This window comes from Vulpes lagopus, chromosome 3 (genome assembly GCF_018345385.1).
Source record: "Vulpes lagopus strain Blue_001 chromosome 3, ASM1834538v1, whole genome shotgun sequence".
Taxonomy (NCBI): domain Eukaryota; kingdom Metazoa; phylum Chordata; class Mammalia; order Carnivora; family Canidae; genus Vulpes; species Vulpes lagopus.
In genome coordinates, this window is record NC_054826.1 from 119,175,857 (window position 1) to 119,197,758 (window position 21,902).

General features: G+C 45.3%; 1 protein-coding gene across 1 annotated transcript in view; it reads left to right on the top strand.

The window, feature by feature from the left end:
• Nucleotides 1-3,176: 3,176 nt before the first annotated feature.
• Nucleotides 3,177-21,902, top strand: part of CPPED1 (calcineurin like phosphoesterase domain containing 1) — a 105,707-nt gene continuing 86,981 nt past the window's right edge. The window contains exons 1-2 of the mRNA XM_041748729.1: nt 3,177-3,384; nt 20,881-21,099. Coding sequence (XP_041604663.1) covers nt 3,315-3,384; nt 20,881-21,099 — 289 coding nt within the window. The 5' untranslated portion in view covers nt 3,177-3,314. The remainder of the gene's footprint in view (nt 3,385-20,880; nt 21,100-21,902) is intronic.

Sequence of the window (21,902 nt, forward strand, 5' to 3'; positions counted from 1 at the left end):
CCAGTCTAAACATGCTATTTATCTCCTGACCTTGCTTCAGAAAGAAGCACATATTCCAAGTGGCATTGCGGTGATGCAACCGAATGTTTGCTGGGGGTTTTGAGAAAAAGAGACCTTTTTTCCTTCTCCTCCCTAGGTGGTGTCTCATGAGGGTGCGGTCTAGAACTGCGGTAGCCATTCTGCTCTTAGAAGGGGGAGCCTGGAATTTTCAAGTGGTGGGAAGGAGTTCTCTACATGGAGACTGAGGATAAAGCCAAAATGACTAAAGGCAGAGAGGATAAATGGAGAGAAGTTGGGTTCTTATAACGTCATACGAGCAACTTGATCAAACCTCACCTGAAGCTGCATGGGGTTTTTTGTTTATGTCAATGGATTCCTTTTCTTATTAAACCAATTTGAAGTGATTTTTGGTTATTTGCTGTGACATGATGCCTGACTGATATGAGATGACCCCTGAACACCTAATCTTGAAAAAATGAGACTTTTGACTAGAAAAGAATGGGTTGAAGGGGTAGTCTAACAATAGTAACAGTTTTGACTCAGAAAAAAACGTATGAGGCACCTGGTATGTTCTGGAAACTGCTCAGAGCTTCACTGATTTATCACAAAAGCAAATGAGGTTGGTGTTACAATTATCTCATTTTATTTATTTTTAAAGATTTTATTTATTTATTCATGAGAGACACAGAGAGAGAGGAACAGAGACACAGGCAGAGGGAGAAGCAGGCTCCATGTAGGGAGCCTGATGCGGGACTCGATCCCGGGACTCCAGGATCACACCCTGGGCCAAAGGCAGACGCTCAACCACTGAGCCACCCAGGTGTCCCCCGATTATCTCATTTTAAATGAAGATGCTGAAGCTCAGAAGGATGATGTGAATTGCTCAGGGTTGCACAGCTGGGAAATGGACTGGACAGGCCCAGCTGCCCAGGAATACCCTCTTCTCATGCTGCCAGGCAGACAGCTGAACAGAAAGACCACGTTCTTTCTGAACTGAAAGACCATAGTCAGAGGAGAGTGGGACCTCCCACCTACACAGTGATGAGGCGAAGATGGGCAGGCAATGAGGCTAAGAAGCTGCTGGGACCCAGTGGCAGACAAGGTTTGGTTGCACCCATTATTAGCATTCAATGGTTCCCGTGTCGTTCTGAGGTTCCTCATCATCACTACCAATAGAGCTATGCCCAACCACTGCCCAGGTTCAAATCAGGCTATACTGTCAAGATATTCATAATCTATTTATTCATGCAGCAGCCACTGGAGTGTCTATGCCTCAAGCACCCTTCCTGGTGAGCAAGGCAGTTGAGGTAACCACCCATGTGGACTTTAACAGTTGAGTTGGGAAAGACATCGGGGACAAATAATAACACCTGAAGCAAATGAGTACATCTGTAAATAATTATCATGTGTGGCAATAGCGCCAACTGTGCAAAGGGCTATCTATAAAAGACAAGAACAGAGAGTTACAAAAAGAACAAGGAGGAAACCTGCTTTCCATAGGAAGGGTGTGTACAAGTGTGTGGGGGGTGGCTAAAGCCTCTCCTTGGAAGTGTGATTTAAGCAGAGGCCTTGAAGTTTAAATGCGCAGGTGCATTCTATTTTTTTTTTAAGATTTTATTTATTTATTCATGAAGATAGAGACTGAGGGGCAGAGACACAGGCAGAGGGAGAAGCAGGCCCCATGCAGGGAGCCTGACATGGGACTCGATCCCAGGTCTCCAGGGTCACACCCTGGGCCAAAGGCGGTGCTAAAGCGCTGAGCTACCCAGGCAGGTGCATTCTAAGCAGAAGGAACCGCATGTGCAAAAATAGGGAACTGGATTTGCATGTTTAAGGAACTGAAAGAGGACAGTTACTGGGTGAGAGGCAGGCCGGAGCTGGAACTTGCAGGGTCTTGAGGTCCCCATTGGGACTTTTTAGTTCTCATTTTGTCATTCCCTCTTGAATGTTTCCTGACAGTCCTCCTGGGGTGGGGGGTGGGGGGGCAGACCACACGCAGGGAATAGCGATACGGTGACTAGTCGTGATGATGAGAGTGAATGCCTAATACTTACCGAGGACTTACCATTTACTATTAGAACTCTTGTCCAAGATTGGAGGACGAGTCTCCTGGATGTAGGCAGCTAGTTGAGAAGTTCCCAACCTGATGGATCAAAAGAACCTCATAAGGAGTTAAAGCCAGACCCTTGGGGATCCTTGGGTGGCTCAGCGGTTTAGCACCTGCCTTAGGCCCGGGCATCATCCTGGAGACCCGGGATCGAGTCCCACGTCAGGCTCCCTGCATGGAGCCTGCTTCTCCCTCTGCCTGTGTCTCTGCCTCTCTCTCTTTCCATCATGAATAAATAAATAATTTTTTTTTTTTTTTTTAAAGCCAGACCCTTCTCCTAGAGATTCGGCTTCGGCAGGTGCCACCCCTCCCGGAATTTGTTTTTAACCACGTTGACAAACACCAGCCTACAGCAGCGTGGTGCAAGAGCTTTTTCCCCCCTTCTTTTTCCTAGACAGGTCCTGGTTTGGGTCGGTGGCCGCTTCACTGCTTTTGCAGGTGTGTCACCTCGTGCAAACTGCGCCACCTCTCTGGGCGTCAGTCTCCCCTTCTGACACACGCAGCTCACGACAGCCCTGGCGCTCATGTGCAGCGGAGGTGAGCTACGATTCCAAGGGAGCGATGATGACAGTAACAGGGTGATGGTGAAGATGCCTCATGATCAGGGCTCCTGGGTCACAGTGGGGGGGCTTGGAGGACTGTCCTGAGACAGGGCCCAGCGCTTCGGACCTCCCCCCCCCACCCCGCCTAAGGTAGGGTTGTTGGATGAAATGCAGGAGCTCCAGTTAAAGTGGAATCTCAGATCACGAAAACAATTTTAGGGTAAGTATATCCCAAATGCTGCGTGGGCTATACTTACGCTGAACCATCATTCATCGTGCGTCTCAAATTCCAGCTTAACTGGGCGCCCCGTGTTTGCACCTGTGAAACCAGGGCAGGCCGCCTCCGGGGGAGCTGGAGGGGGGGAGGAGGGAAACCCCGCGGTCGCCCCCCGCAGCCTGAGCTGCCGAGCATCCCCCGCACGCCCGCATCCAGGCCCAGGTCCAGGCGCCTCCGCTCGCCAGGCGCCGCAGTCGATCCCCGAGGGGCCGCTCGCGCTTCCGCCTCGCCCAGGCAGCACCAGCGGCGCCCCGAGCGGCCCCGCCCCGAGCAGAGGGCGCCGCCCGGAGCGGGGCAACACGGGCCCGGCGGTTGGGGCTGCAGCGGCGTCCTGCCGTTCCCTCCCGCGCCACTGTGTCCTCGGGGGGAGCCGGGAAACTCGCTCGCCATGTCGGCTGCGGAGGCGGGGGGTGTTTTCCGCAGAGCCCGGGGCAGGACCCTGGACGCGTTTCCCTCAGGTACGGCCGGCCTTCCGCCGGGGGAGGGGGAGGGGGAGGGGGAGGGGGAGGAGGGGGGACTTCAGCTGCGGCACCTTCCGTCGGCGGAACCGTCGGTGCGGCCGCGCGCGCCTCCAGCCTCCAGCCGGACGGCTTCGAGGGCTGCACCTGCCCCGCGGGCGGGAGCCGGGGACCGCAATAGCTGCCGCACCGCCCGCGCCCGGGGCCTCGGGGGGCGCGGCCGGAGAGCAGGTGTGCGGGCGGCGCGGCCCCGGCGGCCTCCGCATCCCCGAGAGAGACCGAGACAGGAGGCGATGCCCTGAGGCAGCAAAGCGTGCTTCCCGGGCGCGCGGGCTGTGCACTTTGCTTCCTGGCGGTCCTGCCTTGCACGCGTGCCCCAGCCGGGCGGCTCGGCCTCAGTTTCCCCACCTGCAAACCGGGAAGAGCATCCTCGCTGTTGTTGCGCGCGGCTGTGCCCCTGCAGGCCCCCAGCCTGTATCTTAGGCTCCCGTCGTCCCGCTGGCTTCCTGCAGCATGTGGAGGGCGGGGCAGGGTGCAGGAGCTCCGGAGGGGGTTTGCATTTACTCGGGCTTCTTGTAAAATGCAAAAATGTTACGTCGTTTTGCTTTTTTTTTTTAATGCATGTATTTTCTTTTTATTTATTTTAAAGATTTTAAAAAAAATTTTGTTTATTCATGAGACACAACACAGGCAGAGGGAGAAGCAGGCTCCATGCAGGGAGCCCGATCCCAGCACCCCGGGATCACGCCCTGAGCCAAAGACAGGTGCACAACCGCTGAGCCCCCCAGGTGCCTCTTTTCTTTTTAGCTAAATTCAATTTATGAGCATACTTTCCGATGAAGGGTATTCTTGTAATCCAACCTCTGGACCCGCTTAGCCCTGGGGGCCCAAGGCAGGAAGCTGGCACATTGTTTGTTGCTTGGTCCTCTTAGGTTTTTTGCTGCCAGGAGTCAGGGTCCCCTCCCATGCACTCACCAGTTTTGTGAGTCGCTGCTCCCTCCCCCCCCCCACCCCATGGTGCCCTGCATGGTCTGGTGGGTGCGCTCACCTTTCTTGCTTCATGCATGTCGTCCTGACCTCTGCCCAGTTCTGCTGCCACACGGGTTTTCTCCAAGGGCTTTCTTTTCTCCAGCTCCCATCGCTAGTAGCTGGGCTGGTGGAGCCTGGCCCTCTCTTTCTGAGCTTCCAAGCTGTATATAAAGTTCAGTCACTTTCTAAGGGTCAGGTTTTCCCTTGGCTAGCCTATTTTTTTCTTCTTTTCCAAAGGCTTTATTAGGAGAGAGAGAGAGAGGCAGAGGGAGAAGCAGGGTCCATGCAGGGAGCCTGATGGGGAACTTGATCCCAGGACCCCGAGATCACACCCTGAGCCAAAGGCAGATGCTCAACTGCTGAGCCACCCAGGTGCTCTTGGCTAGCCTATTTAAAATACGTTTCTCCTCAAGATTTCAGCCCTAAAACCTTGTTCTTTTCTTCTTTGCAGCTCTTGGTGAGGAGTAGCAAGGTTCTGGAAGACTGTGTTGGGGCCAGAAATGTAGCTGTGGCAGGTTTTAGAAAACATAGTTGGCCGTAGTGCCCATCTTCTAAATAGTTTGATAGGACTTTTTTGCCCAACATGAGGTTTGGGATTTATCCATATTGATGTCAGAAGCTCTAGTTCATGCACTTTCCTCCTGGGCAGTAGTCCATTGTACACGTATCTACTGTATACATTCCGTTGCTGAATATCTTCCCTGAGGAAGGGGTGTGTTACCTGATTGCAGGAGGATGACTATAAAGGGAGGAAAGAGCATCGTGGACGGTGGATGGAGCAGGTGTAAAAATCTGCGGCCTGGCGGGATGCGAAAGGGAAGAGTGGGGGCTGTGCTGTTCTATGAGAAGGAGGATAGTGGTGGGCAGGGTGGAGGGATAAGTAATTGAGGACTTTGGTCTTTACCTAATAGCATCAAAGAGTTTGAAGCTGCATGTGTGAGGAAACAAGGACACTGATCAGATTCCCTTATAACCCTCATACACTCACTCCTCAAAGCCCCCTTCAGAATTAGCGAAAGCACCTGGCAGGGGAACCGAAGAGTGCTGTCTTAGTCCCTTCAGGCTGTCGTAACCAAGCACTGTGGACTGGGTGGCGTATAAACAACAGATGCTTTTCACAGTTCTGGAGGCTGAAAGTCCAGGATGAAGGTGCCAGCGGGATGCGAATGGGCGCAAACCTTCCTGGTTCACAGACGACCATCTTCTTGCTGTGCCCTCGGGGGAATCGGGGAATGAGCACCCTGGGGTCTCTTCCAAAAGGCATTAATCTCATCACTCAGCCCTCCTGACCTCATCACCCCCCCACACACACACCCTCCCCCACCCCCCCACATCCCGTGAGGCCCCGCCTCCACATATCATCATGTTGGGGTTTGGGTTTCAACATGAAACTTTGCGGGGCATACAACACTCAGTCTGTGGTAAGCACTTTAAGACTGTTTCCCCCCTGGTAATTTATAGGAGTGGCAGTACAACGTGCACTTCTTCCAGGAGTATTGTACGTGAAGCTTGGCCTCAGGCATCCGTTCCTTGTTAACACAATCTGCGAGGCTCCATCAACAGATGTTTGTAAAAAGTAAATTGTACACGTCTCATTTGAGAAAGGTGCACATTCCTCAGGCATGTTCAAATATTCATTTTAATTAGGCAAATTGATAATTATATTTCCTCGACACATACACCCTAATCAAGGCTACACTTTATCCTAGCAAATAATTGTTTTTCTGAAAAGTTCATGACATCAGTTTTGAAGAAATTCTAAAAAGGAGAGCTATCAAGGTAAAATCGGTTTTAAAAATTACCCATGTTTATTTGTTTTCAGGTCCTAAGCTGTTCTTTTTTCCAGTTTTATTTTTACCACCAGAATGTTCCCCCTGAATGTATCCTTGGAAGAGGATAGGGCTCTTTGGTGGTTTTCTTAAAAAGATGATTTCCCTGGACATTTTAAATCTCTGCAGCTGTTTCAGAGGAGCTGAAACAGCTCCTCACCAGTCCTGAATATTTCTCAGTCGCCTCTGGAAACCCTCTCACGTGGCAGAATATAAGTGGAGCACCCAAAAAAACATAACTTGCCCCATCTCTTCCAGGTCTCACCTAAGGCCTCTTCTAGAACTACTAGACCTGAAAATGTTTATTGAGGTCTGAATGGGGTCTTGAAAATATTGTATTGGAAAAATTCTAACAGATCAGTGAAGAAAATGAAATAAATGCTTTTAATTATGTCATATGTCCAGGCCAAACCAGTTATCTCTTATTTAAGAAGGGCTGTGCATAAGACAAAAATTTTGATTATTTATCCCCTCCTCATTATCATCATCATCATCATCATCAATCAAAATTAGTGTGTAAAACATTCTCATCATAACAAGTCTAAGAGAAAAAATGAGCTTTTATTTTTGAGTGTCTTTTTTTTTTGGCTTTTCTGTATTTTAGTGACTTTATTGAGATACCATAACATTGACTCATTTTAAGTTCACAGTTCAGTGATTTTTAATAAATTTACAGTGGTACAGTGTCAGGGTTTTAGAACCTTTCTGTTTCCCAAAAAAAGAAACTTTGTGCCCATTTACAGTCTGTTCCTGTTTCCACTCCTCACAAAGACAACTACTAATTTACCTCCATAGCTTTGCCTTTTCTGGACATTTCATATAAATGGAATTACAATCTGTGTTCTTTTGTGACTGGCTTCTTAGCATAATCCTCAAGATTCTCTTGGGCAGATATCAGCACTCTGTTCCTTTTTACTGAATTGACATTCCATTGTGTGGGAAATCATATCTTGTTTATCCAAGTACGTATTGATGTACATTTGGACGTTGGCAGACGTTTCCCAAATGAACACTGGCTGTTAGGAATAAAGCTGATGTGAACATCCACATACAGATCTTTGTATGGATATATGTTTCATTTCTCTTGGGTATATGCCTAAGATTGGAATTGCTGGGTCATATAAGTACATTTGACATTTTGAGGAACTTCCAAACTGTTTTCCAAAGGAGCTGCACTATTTTACGTTCACATCATCAAGATACATGGATCCACACCTCCTTATATCCCTGCCAACGCACTTATCACTTGTCGTATCTCTCTTTTTTATTATAATCAACTATATGGGTGTGAATTGATATCTCATTTTGGTATTGATTTACATTTTCTTAAAGGCTAATGATGTTGAACATCTTTTCCTGTGCTGACTGGCCATTTGTATATTTTTGAAGAAATATCTTTTTGGGTCCTTTGCCCCATTTATAATTGGGTTGTGTTTTCATTGAGTTGCTACAATTCTTTATATATGTTGAATATAGATCCCTTATCAAATCCATGGTTTGCAAATATCTTCTCCAATTCTGTGGATTCTCCTTTCCCTTGCTTGATGATAACCTATGCAGCATCAAAATTTTTAATTCTGATGAAGTTCCAAATTATCATCTTTTTCTTTTATCATTTGTGCATTTGATGTCTTAAGAGATCTTTGCCTAACCCCAAATTGTGAAGATTGACTTCAGTATTTCTTCTAAGAGTATTCTAGTTTAAACTACTACATTTAGGTGTAGGTCCATATTGAATTAATTTTTATGAATGGTGTGGGGTAAGGGTCTAATTATTAGGAAAAAAGCTTTTTTTTTTTTTACTACAGTAGAAACCTAGTAGTTGGTCAAAAGAAAAAATGAGCAGAAGAGGGGAATTTAGAAAAATACACATTCTTTTAACATTTATTTTTAATGTAATCTATAAATGTACATTCATTTACCATTCTTTTGAGGTCGGGCCAAGGACTTGTCTTAGAGTATTGGGTTTACAGATGGGCCTGCCATGGAGTCTTTCTTGCATAAACAACACCCATAATGAATCTTTTCCAGTTTGGGTTTTTTCCAGTGGAGTAGTCAGTTAAAAATCACTTGGAAAGCACTCCAAGTAAAGGATTCTAGGTTTATACTTTCTTTTTCCTCTAATCTTTTACACTTGTCTCCACAGCACCTAATTCAATAGTACTTTATTTTGGCCAGCCTGCCTTTTATTGAGTGTTCCCGAAGCATCTGTCTCAGTTTTATTGGAAGCGGCCCTTTTTACAATTCATATTTCTCTGGTTTACATGTTTAAGTGATTTAAAAGTAAGTGCTAGCTTGAACACTTTCGGGGACAACTGATGGATGCGCAGAGCTGAACCCTTGAGGGACTTTGGGCAACAGTCAGTGCATTTGCGGAGGGCATGGAGAGTGTTGGTAAATCTGTGGGTTTGGTAAGAGAGCATCTCTTTCACAGAGAGGACTAACTGGCAGCTTTTTATATTTGTGAAGCATGTGATTTTTAACTTTGCCGAACCCTCCCAATTAGTTACAGGCGATAGCATGGGGCCCTGGCAGCTGGAGACTCCAGGAGCCCAAGAACTGCTGTCAGCCACTCTTAGGACTGAGTCCATTATGTAGCCAGACAGTCAGGAAATACTTGTTGAGTGAAAGAATGCCCAAAGTTGCCATGTACCATTGTTTAAAAGAAAAAGAAAAAAAACCTAATCATGCTAATGCTGTAGGTCCTCATTTGTAAAACGGAGGCAGAGTGTTGGCTACAGCTGTCTTAAGATGAGCTGTGGTGATGGATGCAGTGGCTTCATTTACCCGAGGGTGCTGAGATGCTTCAGGATTTCAGGTCCTAAATCAGGAGGTGGGAGGGCCAGGAAGGGAGCACAGCTCTCCTGGCATCCAGCCCTTTGACCTGGCCACCAGCACATACTGGAATAGGACAGAACTCTTCGTTTGCTCCCCAGAATGCTCCTTCTCCTGTCTTGCCCTCCCATTCCTGTTCAGTCAGGAGCCCAGGAGTCAATCCTGATCTCTCCTCCTCCCATTCTCTCCACAGCCCCATCCCTCCAGCCTCCAGAGCTCGCCTTGGCTTTGTCCACCTGTTCCCTTCCCAGCTCCCACTGTGACCCCCAGCCCTGCATCTCTCACCTGGACTGTTCCAGTAGCCTTCTGTGTCCACTCTTGCCCCGCCAGTCTACTCCCTATACGGCATTCCGAGCCATCTCTTTGAAACAAAAATTGGGCCTGTCATCCCTTGCCATAGCTTTTCTCTGTCCCTCTCCTTCTCTCTCTAGGGTCTGTCATTCTTCTGGTATCACTTTATTTTATTTTTTATTGATTTTTATTTTTTAAAAATATTTTATTTATTCATGAGAGACAGAGGGGTAGAGACATGGGCGGAGGGAGAAGCAGACTAGCATTTTAGAAGAAATGTGTGCTCATTCTCCCACTCTCAGGGTCCTGTTATTCCCCTTTGCTCGTTCTTTTCCTTTACAACACTTATTACAATTTACATTTGTGTATTTATTCCTGTGACTTTCATGCCTTTTCATGCCCCTAGACTATAAATTCCTGGAGGGCAGAGAGCCCAGACTTAGGACAGTGTCGGGCAGTGGAGGCCACTCAGTGGCCATTTGTCATATAAGTAAATGAGTAAATACAATCACATTTCTCTGTATTTGCCTGACCAATTGCTTACACCATGAGTCCTCTGGACAAAACAAAACAAAAACCAAGATATTGAGTCAATTAATGGGATTCCTTGCAAACCACCCCAGGTGGTGCCGAGGTCATGCATTCAAAGATACCTGTTTTGTTTTTTGTTTTTTGTTTTTTTTCCCAAAGGTACCTGTTAAAGGAGCTTCATGTTATTAGGTGAGCCCTCTCTGGGCCATATCTGCCCTGAGGAAAGGGTGCCTTCTCCTCGCACCCAGGGCCTCTTTGCCCAGCCTTGCCCCCGCAGGGCACCTCTGCCCAGAGAGCGTCTTTTTCCACTTCTCCCCAAAGTACCACCCAGGGCACCAACCACCTGCTTTCTTGGTATAGCAGCATGGGTAATGGAGGGAAATAAGTCCTAGCAAACATCTACCCCAAAAAGGCAAACTCCAAATGGAATTCTGCTTTGGAAAAGTGAGAGAGGTTCAGGAAATGTCTTTTCCCCCCTGTAGCTGTTGTCTAGAATAGCATCAGGCAAAGCCAGTTAGGCTGAAAGCCACCTGGCCGAGGAGCCCGGGCCTGTCTACCTTTTACTTCTCTGAAGGGTTGCAGATAAAGATTTTGGCAGGTCCTTTATCCCCGAATGGCAAGTTTGGCAGCCAAGCTATGACTCAGAAGCTTTTGTGTGTCTCAAAAACCACCTTTGGATGCATTTAGGCAAAGAAAAGAGAGATTGGATAAATTTGCTTTGCTACTTAGGAAAAGTAATATGGAAACTCTGAGGATAGTGCTGTCACAGTTAATTATTTCAGGGGAAGGGGGGCCTCAGAGGGCACTATTTACTTTAAATAGCTGGCACTTAGTCCGTTCACAGAGTTGTGCGACCGTCACCGCAGTTGATTTTAGAACATTTTCATTACCCTAGAAGGAAACCCAGCACCCATCAGCCATCACCCCACCTGCCACTCCAGCCCTGGGCAGCCACTAAGGAATGGCACTATTATATGGAACATAAGTTCTGGCAGTTTTACAGTCGGGACACTTGGATCGTTAAACCAGAAAGAGTCCCAAGGTGGTGAAGATTGTTTTGCTACTGCTGTGGTTTTGTTGTTGTTGTTGTTGTTTTTCACTACTAAGATAAGATTAGTCCCTGGAGAAGATGAGGGGTATTACTGCAGACATTTAGATTGTGATTCACTGTGCAGATGGCTACTGTGAGAAACTGCAAAAATTGCATCTCGTTGGCATTTGCTCTTTAGCCAGAAAGCCTCCAGACAGCTGTAAAGCTACCCATCTTTGCTGTTTTATAACCGACACAATATTCCCAGTATATGAAGGGAAGAATGTTAAGATCAAAGCACGTAATTTGTACGTGTGTGTGCTTGTATGCGTATCTGTATCACCAAGTATATTCTGCGCCCCACCATGTACTATGGGGAATAAAGAAATGGGTATGGTTTGGGTGGCTTTGTCTCTGCTAAGAGAAGGGCAAGAGTTACTGTAAGTAACAGTCAGAATCACAGAAGCTCACACTTGGTGTGAGCTTTGGCTACTGTGCGCCAAGTGCAAATGCTTTATATGTATTCACTCAGTCACTGTTCATGACAACCCTTCTGAGGTAGGGTTTACTTTATGGCTGAGGACACTAAGACTCAGATTAAGAACTTGTGTTATGTTGCATGGTTGGTAAAGAGTGGAACTGGGACTTGAGCCTGGCATGCAAGCCTCAGAGTCTAGGCTATACTAGGACCCGGTGAGGGCTTTGGGAGACATGCCTTGGCATGATCTACCCCCTACCTTACGTTCAAATTTGCCTCCAGTGTCAGGGTCTGGTCTTTGCTGTGCCCTCTGCCTGGGGTACGTCCCCACAGCCACCCTGTGCCTGGCTCTCATGTTGCCTCACTGCTCCATCCAGCCTCAGCTCCCACCCACCAGTCACTCTGTCCACGATCACTGTGATTCCTTCTGCAGTAATGATGAGCACAGTGTGTAGTCAGCTTAGTTGTTGATCTGTTTGTCATCCATCTCTCCACTATTGTGTAAGGTCTTAAGGAATGGGACCTGTGGTTTTGCTCACTGTTGAATGTCCAGTGACTAAAGTGTAGTGCCTGTCACATAGCAGGTACTCAGAACAAACTTGCTGAAAGAGGGAAGAAGGAAGAGCTCCATCTCCTTGCAGGGGAGGGAGGTAGGTGCTGGGCTGGGCTAGGAAGGGTAGGTGGAGTCTCAGCAGGAAGAGTTAGGAGAGTGGGGAGCATCCTCTAGAGGAAGCAGTGGGAAAGGTTGCATGTGTTGAGGAGCAGATAAGGGTCCCTCTGGAGGGATCCTGTGGCATGTTTTGGGGAGAGTTTCTCAGTCTCTGTATTGACATTATGGGCTAGACTGTTGGCTGTGGGGCCACCCTATATAATCTGGGATGTTGAGCAGCATCCTTAGCCTCTATTCACTGAATGCCAGAAGCACTGTGACCCTCCCAGCGTGACATCCAAAAATGTCTCCAGACATCAAATGTCCCCTGGGGGTCACAATCATCCCTGGTCAAGAGAGCCACCCGTCTAATGGGAACAGTAATCAGTATAGCTAGAAAAATTTTGCACTACATTTTAGACCCAAATGCCAGAATGAACAAGGATCCCTCAACATCTTGGTTTATCCCTTCACCAAATGTTTACTGAATGCCTCTCCCATGCCAGTGACCCAGTGATACATGCTGACAATATACTGGAAAGGAAACATGAACATGGGTCTTTACTTATGGAAATTAGAGTGTAGTGACCCTTCAGCAAGGGAGTTTGATGATCAAGACAAGGGTTGTAGGAAGTCACGGCGGCAGTGATTGCTTGCAGTGGATCAGAGTAGGGAGCATTGCGTGGAGTTGCTCTGGTAGCCCTGGGTGGGAGTGGTGGAGCACTGACCCAAGGTGATGGGGCTGTGGAGGTGAAGGAGGTACTGTAGAGCACGTGCATCCACCTGGTAGGCTAAATGGACCCAGTGACACACAATCCTGTCATCTGTAGACTGGTGAACTGGGGACCTTGTTGGCAGACTCAGGGCCATAAGGAAAAAGAGGCCAGTCTTCAAGGATTTGCTTGTGGGAGTGTTGTAAGATGCAGATGGGATGAGCTGGGACCTTGGACATACTCAGGAAAGCAAAACCACTACTCTGCTCACTTTTTAAGTTAATTCTGCAGCTTTCTAGTCAAATGGAGAAATGTGGCCCTTGCGGTCCCAGTTCATGTATGATTTTGATTCGGAGAAGTTAACAGGAGTGCAAACATTGAACTTTTAAATATTCTTACAGTGTAGTGATACACTGTTGTAATGATTAGGGCCTTGTTCACCAGCCTGCTCATCAGACTTCTTAATAAATATCTTCCCAAAAGCAAAAGAGATTTGGGAAATGAGACTTAGCTTTATTAGAATTAAACTGAGAGCTATTTATCATTGTATTCCACCTTGAACCATTTGAAGTTGCCTGTACAGTAACAAGTTTGGCACATCGGGAGAGCACACGCTGTTAGTGTATTAGGTGTTAATTAATGGCATGACTGATTTCTATAGGCCTTTTCCTAGCTGAGTGATGAAAATAGTAATTCATTTGCTTTTGGGGGTGCATTTATTATAATTAGTCATTGATGAGCTAGTAATAGCGAAAGGATCAATGAAATTTCTAATTCTTGGTATATGTTAAAAAGTCAGCTTTCAATACGAGTTGACATACATGCCTGAAAGGTATAATAAAAATGAGGGAGAGGAAATGTATTGACAGAGACAGATTTAAGAAAACATTTAGTTCCTGATATCAACGGCAAAGAGTCCTTGCAATTTGTATATTTGTCTTTCAGGCAGGATATTGGCACGTAAACAGTTGCATAGGAAGGAAGGATTAGTGGTAAGGCATTGTGTGAGTTTTTAAAGGTTTTTAAGATTCTTCTATGTGTGCAGTCGCTTTGTACCCAGTAATGCTTAAAGAAGATTCACAGGCCTTTACTGTCTATAGTTTAATACCACACAAATCCACAGTCCTGTTATTCTTCAGTTTTGAAAGATGGTGGTGTCTGTGACAGTCTCTATCAGCTAAAATCTGTAAGTGGCCAAATCCTGATACTCTCTGTACAATGGATGAATCAGATTTCTCTCTAAGGCCAATATTTCCTTTATAAAAATGTTTTTTAATTAATTAAAGATTTCAAGAACTAAATTTTAAAATTAATTTGATTCAGGCTGTGGTACCTTAATAAATTATGGTAATTTATTATGGTAACACAGAGCTTGTTTTTTTCTGACATACCATTTGGACAGATTTTGGCACTCCCAGCTAGCTAGGTCTTCTCTATAATCTCACCTGTGTGACCCCTTGCCCTGAAGTCAGGTCTTTGTGGCATAATAGGCCTGGTTCGGCCTCTCAGCCCTTTGTTAGACCTTGAGCAAGTTATGTGACCTTGACCTTGCTGAGTTTCTTCTTCTGCACCTCTGAGCAGAATGGAAGAGTTATAGATTTGGGCTTGTCACTGCCCATGTGCACAAGGGCCAGATGGTGAATGGGACCAAGTGTGGACCATGGTGAATTTGAGACCACACGTCCCCTTTGAGGAGCAGCCACTGCTTAGCCCAGCCAGTCAGCATATTCCAGTTAGGCCTGATTTGGCTAGATTTTCCAAGAGCATCTAGAAAATCAGGTATCTGTATGAAACTCATGAATTTAAAATGTCGGCAAGATTCAAAATTTTATAACTACTATGTGGGCCAAACAAAACACACCTGTTAGGCAGACCGCATCCAGAGACCTGGAGTTTGTAATTCCTGGAGAAGATCACCAATTAACATCCCATAGAAGATAGATGTTCTGGGCTCTAGCCTATACCCTGAATCAGCCCTGTGCTATTGGCAGGGACTGTGAACATCACAGCCTACTGGAGAAAAGCTCTGGGCCTTGCCAGCATTATCTTTGTGTACACTTTTCTTATTTACCAAGATGTTCCTTTCAAAGGAAACTTTTTGGAGATAAAAATGTTTTTATGGAGGTGGATAACTTGCAGGCAGCCCAAGGCACATTCCATCTCCTTTATGGCTCTCCCCTCTGCAGGCCAGCCCAGCAGCACTGAGATTCTGAACAGTGGAAGCCACTGCTCATTAACTGTGTGATCTTGAACTTGAGCCATAACTAAGATCCCTAGCCAGGCCTCAGTATCCCTCGTTGGTTAAATAAGGGGTTAAGTAATTCTGCAAATCCCTCCCACACTGAAAATTTCCATTGCTGTAGTGGGAAAAGGTTGGCTTCTGTGAGGTAACCTTTCAGCCGCCCTGGGATGGGGCTGCAATAAATGGGCCCACTCAGCTCAGTACAGGAGGGTCAGGTCTAAGTGGTGTGGTTAAGTATGTGAGGCTAGGCTTTAATAGTCCCCCCTGTGGCAGAGACTCTCCGTTGGTTCCAGGGGTCCCCGCCTCCGAGTATTTATAGCCTGTGTGATCCTCTGCTCTGTAGTCTGGGCTGCCCTAGCAACTTGATTATAATGAATTGAATACAGCAAAGTGATGGGATCTCACGTCCATCGCCATGTTACGTAAGATTATAACTGCTCTTTGCTAGCAGACCCTCTCCCTCACCGTCTTTGATGAAGCCAGTTTCCATGTTACGAGCTGCCATGCTGGAGGGGCCCACATGGCGAGGAACTGAGGGTAGTTTCTGGACCACAGCCGGCTAGGAACCTAGTCAACCCCGTAAGTGAGCTTGGAAGCAGATTCTGTCCCATGTGAGTCTTCATGAGAGACCGTGAGCAGAGAACCGTGCTCTAAGCCGTGCCCAGATCCCCAACCCACAGAAACTGAGATAGTACATGTGTAGTGTTTCAAGCTACTACCTTTGTGTTCCTTTGTTACAGTAGCAGTAGATTGCTAATACACCATCTCTGTGAATTTGTTACAAAAATTATATTGAAAAAGTTCAATTCATTGTGGAATTCTTATTTATAGAAGACTTAGGTGTTTTAGTTAAATACCTGCATACTTCGTGGTGTATTAACAGTAAGCACCCTGTAGACATTATCAGAAGTTTGTGTCAGATGTTTCAAGATTGTAGTCTTGTTTTGGTACCACCTATGTCAGAAATGAGGTCTTAATTTAATCAGCCTCACGTTATCCTCTAATGCATTTATTCTTCAAGTACTTAGTTTATCTCAAAATTTGACCTTGGCTTTATCATCGTCCCTAATTAGGGTCCCTGACTGCATTCTTTTATCAATTTTGGAAATTACCTGGGCTGGACACAGACAGGGACCTAAAAATGAAAAGGAAAATATGCAAGAGAAAACTAAAAGCAAAAAAAAAACAAAAAAAACCCTCAGTAGGAAAATATGCAAAATAACAACCAATCCTCTAAGCCATTATTTCAATTTAGGGAAACAAAAATCACTTTGCACCTGTTTCTGATCAAACACGTTTAGGCAGTTCCTTGATTAGTTACAGGTCAGTGCTTTTCAAACTTGATTTTGCATACGGATCATGTGGGGATCTGTTAAAATGCAGACTGTGCCTCAGTAGGTCTGGGCTGGGCTTGAGATGCTGCCTTTCGAACAAGCTCACAGGTGGTGATGCTGATGCTGGTTCAGGGGTCACACCGTGAGGCCCAAAGTGTAGGCCCAGCCCTGCTTTTCACGCCCAGGGCAGCATGCTTCATTGGTGCCCTCCTATCATAGGCACCACTTCCCCTCCCTCAACTTTCACTTCCAGCAATTCTCCTTTTTTTTGAGGGGGGGGTGGTTATCAGGCATTTACCATTTAACTAAGCAGTCCCACAGTTAAATTCTTTGACTAGGAAAATAAAAAACAAAACAAAACAAAAAAACAAAAAGCTCCCTGGATGCCAAAGTGTTTTTTTTTTCTTCAATAATAAAAAGTGCTCTGATTATGTATTGAGGTGCTTTAGGAGTGAACCTTGGTATATCTGAACTTCTGGGGCTCAAACTGCCAGAACAGTGTTTTTTAGGGAATCTAAAGAGAGTAGCTGGACTGTGCCGAGGTCAGACACGTGCTCTGCCTGGCAGGAGATGGCATGGCAAGCTCTCCCTGGCTCTTGTAGATGTTAGCTAATACCTGTGTCCTGCCCTGGGCGTGACTTTGGACTTCGGCAAAATAGTTTAAGGCAAGCATTGTTAAGTATTCACTTTCTCAGTGTTTTGAAGGATGGGGGAGGTATAAATTTACAAAAGATTCCTCCCTCTGCAACTAAGCATCATAAGTCTCAAATTAAGCCTTAATTAAGATGAGACTGAAGACCACAAGCTTCTGTAGCAGAACTTTAAGAGGACCCAGGTGCTTTTGAGAAGGCAGAGGTTGAAGTCAAATTGTTCTTATTATGTATGTAAGGCAGGTGGAATAGTGATATGTGAGCTGTCATTCATTTCAGGTCAAATCTATTTATTTTGTACCTTATCGTAAAATTGAGATTCCATCTAAGATTTTACTAAGTAAACAAATAATAATGAAAGATTTATTTTAATACCTCCAAGGACTATTGACTTTTTGAGATGATGACTATTTGTTGTAGGAAACTATATTGGTTAAAATGTTTGCTGTAGAAAACTGTTTATAAATTCTGTTTGTTATGGAAGATTGATTTATGCACCAACCTTGGGATGACGATCACCTCCCTGATCTGATTCTGATTAATTTGCCCAGTTTAAACAGCTCTGCAAACTGCCTCAGAAACAGGAATGTCATTAAAAGCATTCAATGTAGAAAGGTTATTATTCAAGTAAAATAAATGAATGATGCCAACAATTAATTTTAAAACACAAATTGGAATCTCATTTTTCTTTTTTTTTTTTTAAACGACACCAGCCTTCAACCCTTGAAGAAGTCTTGCTGACTCTGTATCTTTAATGCCTGATCCCTCAGTATCTATTATCACTTTATAGCAGAGCATCCTGAAATTTGGCAGCTTGAAACAACAAACCTGTGCTGTGTCACAGTTTCCTTCTGCTGCAGAGTCTCCCACAGGGTTTAGGCACCGTGTCAGCTGGGGCCATGGTCTCATCTGACAGTCCAGCTAATAAGGGAGAGTCCTTTTCCAAGTTTACTCATGTCATTGTTGGCAGGATTTCACTCCTTTTGGGTTGTTGCATGGAGGGTCTCCACTCTTCACGGGCTTTTGCCTCCATTCCTTATCATGTTGGCCTCTCCAATAGGTGGGTCACAGCACGGCAGCCTTTTACCTGCATAGGGAGGGCTATGTGTGTGTGTGAAAAAGAGATGAAAATCATGGTCTTTTTCTAGCGTAATCTCTCTCTTTTTCTTTCTTTTTTTTTAATATTTTGGACACATCTGCATTTTACTTATTTATTTTTAAAGATTTTATTTATTTATTCATGAGAGAGGCAGAGACACAGGCAGAGGGAGAAGCAGGCTCCATGCAGGAGCCGATCCCATGGGACTCGATCCCGGGTCTCCAGGATCACACCCTGGGATGAAGGCAGCACTAAGCCACTGAACCACCTGGGCTGCCCTTTTTCTTTCTTTTTGACCATTTTTATTGAGGCATGATTAACATGTAAAAAGCTGTATATATTTAATGTGTACAACTCCATCAGGAGTTTGGGGATAAGTAAACACCTGTGAAACCATCACTACCATCAAGGTCATAAACATACCCATCTCTTTCCAGGGGTTCCTGTCACCCCTTTATCATCATCATCATCATCATTATTTATGTGTGTGGTAAGAGCACTTGACATAGATTCCATCTTCTCAGCAAATTGCAAGTATACAATACAGTTTTGTTAGCTGTGGGCATTCTGCTGTATAGTAAATCTCCAGAACTTCTTGTACAACCAAATCTTGTAGAACTAAATCTTTGTACTCTTTGACCAAGGGATCTTTGGGACCTTTTTGGTATTCTTTCTGCCACATGTAGTAAGAGCTCAATAAATACAAGTTCACGTCTGTTATTGTGCTAGACAGCTGTCCTTAACACTGAGATGCATATTTCAGGGTTTCATGCACTCCTTGTTCAGATTGAGTTCAGGGCAGCCCTGGTGATGCAGCAGTTTAGCGCTGCCTGCACCCCGGGGTGTGATCCTGGAGACCCGGGATCGAGTCCCACGTCAGGCTCCCTGCATGGAGCCTGCTTCTCCCTCTGCCTGTGTCTCTGCCTCTCTCTCTGTGTTTCTATGAATAAATAAATAAATCTTTTAAAAAAAAAAAGATTGAGTTCAAGTTGGTTGTGATTTGATTGAGCAGCTAACAGTCTCTGAGCTGTGGGTCAAGAACTGGTGGAGTAACTTGCATATGCAATTTGTTCAATAAAGTATGTGCAGGTAGTTCGCACACTTGCATTTGTAAATTCTGAAAAAGCACTTGAGAAGGGAGGGAGTCCTAAAGCCAGAGGTCCGCTCTAAGATGACAGTAAGCAAGGCATGGTGTGGGCAGAAGGGTGGTGACCATATTTAGAAAGGTTAGCCTGGCTCCTTGCCAGTAAGCTCTCAGCATAGATGATTCGCCTCAGAGAGAGGCCTTCCCTGTGCATCCAGTTGAAATTAGCCATCACTTCTTACTTCACCCTCCTAGACCTGCTGCTCCAGCTCCATTCCCTGCTCATTTCCTTGTTCCAGGTCTTTCTCCCCCATGAGGACTAAGCCCCAGGAAAGCTGGGCCTTGTCTGTCTAGGTCCAGCCGTGTATGGTCAGCACCACGTATAGGGGCTGGCAGATGGTAGGCTCTCAGTGAATACTTATCAATTCAATGAATGAATTGAACAGAGAGACATGAAATAACTCCAAGGAGCTTTTTGGAAATCGTAATATCTTCATGACTTCCAAAGGAAATGCCACTTACTCAGTTAACATGCAAAATATACTAATTTGTTAAAAAGAAGAAAACAGTCTCAGGATTGATTGTGGGCTGGTTTTCTTCCTGCCAGTGATTGCTGGTGGCCGTTAGGCCAGTCATGTTCCCTTTTTGGGCCTCAGTTCTCATTGGATAAATGTAGGGGCTATAAATTGGGGGTCTTCACACTGCCCTGTCCTCAGATCCAGCTTAGGCAGAGGAGGCTGTCTTTTTCAATGTTGGTCTACCACACAAGATTTTGTTTGAGGGGAAGATGCTGTCCCCATGAAAAAAAAGTTTGACACCCACAGGGCTTCCATGCTCACTAATGGCCATTCCAGCTCTGCAAAAGCAAGTACTGGTTGCAGTCCTTCTGGCTAATATGGGTAGAGACCTGTGGCCCACCAAGCTTAGGATTTTTGGAACTGATAGGAAGGACAAGCCTAATAATCCTGGTTCAGGTGACCCTTTGGTGCTTGGCCCTATCCAAGACCATAAAGAATCCCCTCTCCCTTCCTTCTCCCTTACTGCCCCACCCCCAGCCTCATGCCTTGCTTAAGCCCACATTATGCTGCCTTTGAAATGTTAGCATTGATTTTTTTTTTTTCTTCTCGTTGACTAACTCCTTTCAAGATTTCATTTCTGGCACTGCATTTCCTACCAGATAGCCGGAGCTTCCAGGCTCCAAGTTTTATAATTAAAATGCTGTCACATCCCCCGAAACAGTGCAAATTGTGCCATTAAGCCTGGCATAAAAGATTTGAAAGCACTTCACCTAGTAATTTAAATATAATACTTCTGGCAGCTTTCAATTTCTGGTATTTTTAATTCTAATTAAAAAAACTATTATTGAACATTAATATCCTCTATACAGCGTGCTGTTGTGCCTCTGCGCTCCATTCTGGCCAGCTAGTTTTAAACAAACAGCTTGGCTGCGTGGCTGTTGCAGCCCACATGGTTTTTCCTGGCCTTTGGGAACCACCAGGTCCCAGGCATAATTAGTATAAATCAAAATCCTCTAGACTATGACAGGAAAATGGTATGTTTGAACAGCAGCTTATTAAAATGACCTACTTAATTTAAGAAAAATATTGTATCCACTTGCACGATAACCTGGATGCTTTCCCTGACAGATTTTATAATATTTCTTCCCTCTCCGTTTTGTTTTGTTCTGTTTTGTTTTTATAAGAAAAGGAAAGGGAATGGAAAGGCCCATTCTACTTCATCCAAGGAGCAGACCCACAGTTTGGACTAATGAAGGCCTGGTCCACTGGGGACAGCGACAGTGGCGGTGACGAGTGGGGCCAGGAGATCCGTCTAACTGAGCAAGCTGTGCACGCCATCAACAAGTTGAAGCCCAAACCCAGATTCTTTGTTCTTTGCGGGGACCTCATCCATGCCATGCCAGGTAAGACTTGTGCTGTTGATGTGACCTTCTCTCCTCCCAGTCATGACTGCATTTGGGCAGAAAAAAGAAAAAAAAAAAAAAGATTTAGGAGATGTCTTTATTCAGTAATAGTGCATTCCTTCTCTCCATGGCTATTGGAGTATCCTTGAACATCAGAAAATGCACGCTCATTTTATATTTAGAATTTGGTGAGATTAATCACAGTAATTAGGCAGAGCTACAGTTCTGATGATCTGAACTTACTATGAAAAATGGAACAGATTCCCACATGTCACCTTTATTTCCAGGGGACAAACTTGAACTGCTTCCAGATAACCATATCTATAAGTGCTATCTTCTCTTATTTCCTCTCTTCTTGCACTTTAATTTCTCCTCTATTTTTACTTTTTCATTTGCAAGCGACAGAAATCTAACTTAAACCAAATTTTTTTTTTTTAATTAAAGGTGCATATTCCTTTATGGGACTATAAAGTCCAGTGGCAGATCTGGGCTTCAGATATGGCTGGATCCAGAGGCTTAGGTTGTTATCAGGACTTGGTCTCTCTCACTCAGCCCTGCTTTCCTCTGGGTTGACTTCATTCTTTTTTTTTATTTATTTATTTATTTTTTTTTTTATAATTTTTTTTTTTTTATTATTTATTTATGATAGTCATACAGAGAGAGAGAGAGGCAGAGACACAGGCAGAGGGAGAAGCAGGCTCCATGCACCGGGAGCCCGACGTGGGATTCGATCCCGGGTCTCCAGGATCGCGCCCTGGGCCAAAGGCAGGCGCCAAACCGCTGCGCCACCCAGGGATCCCTGG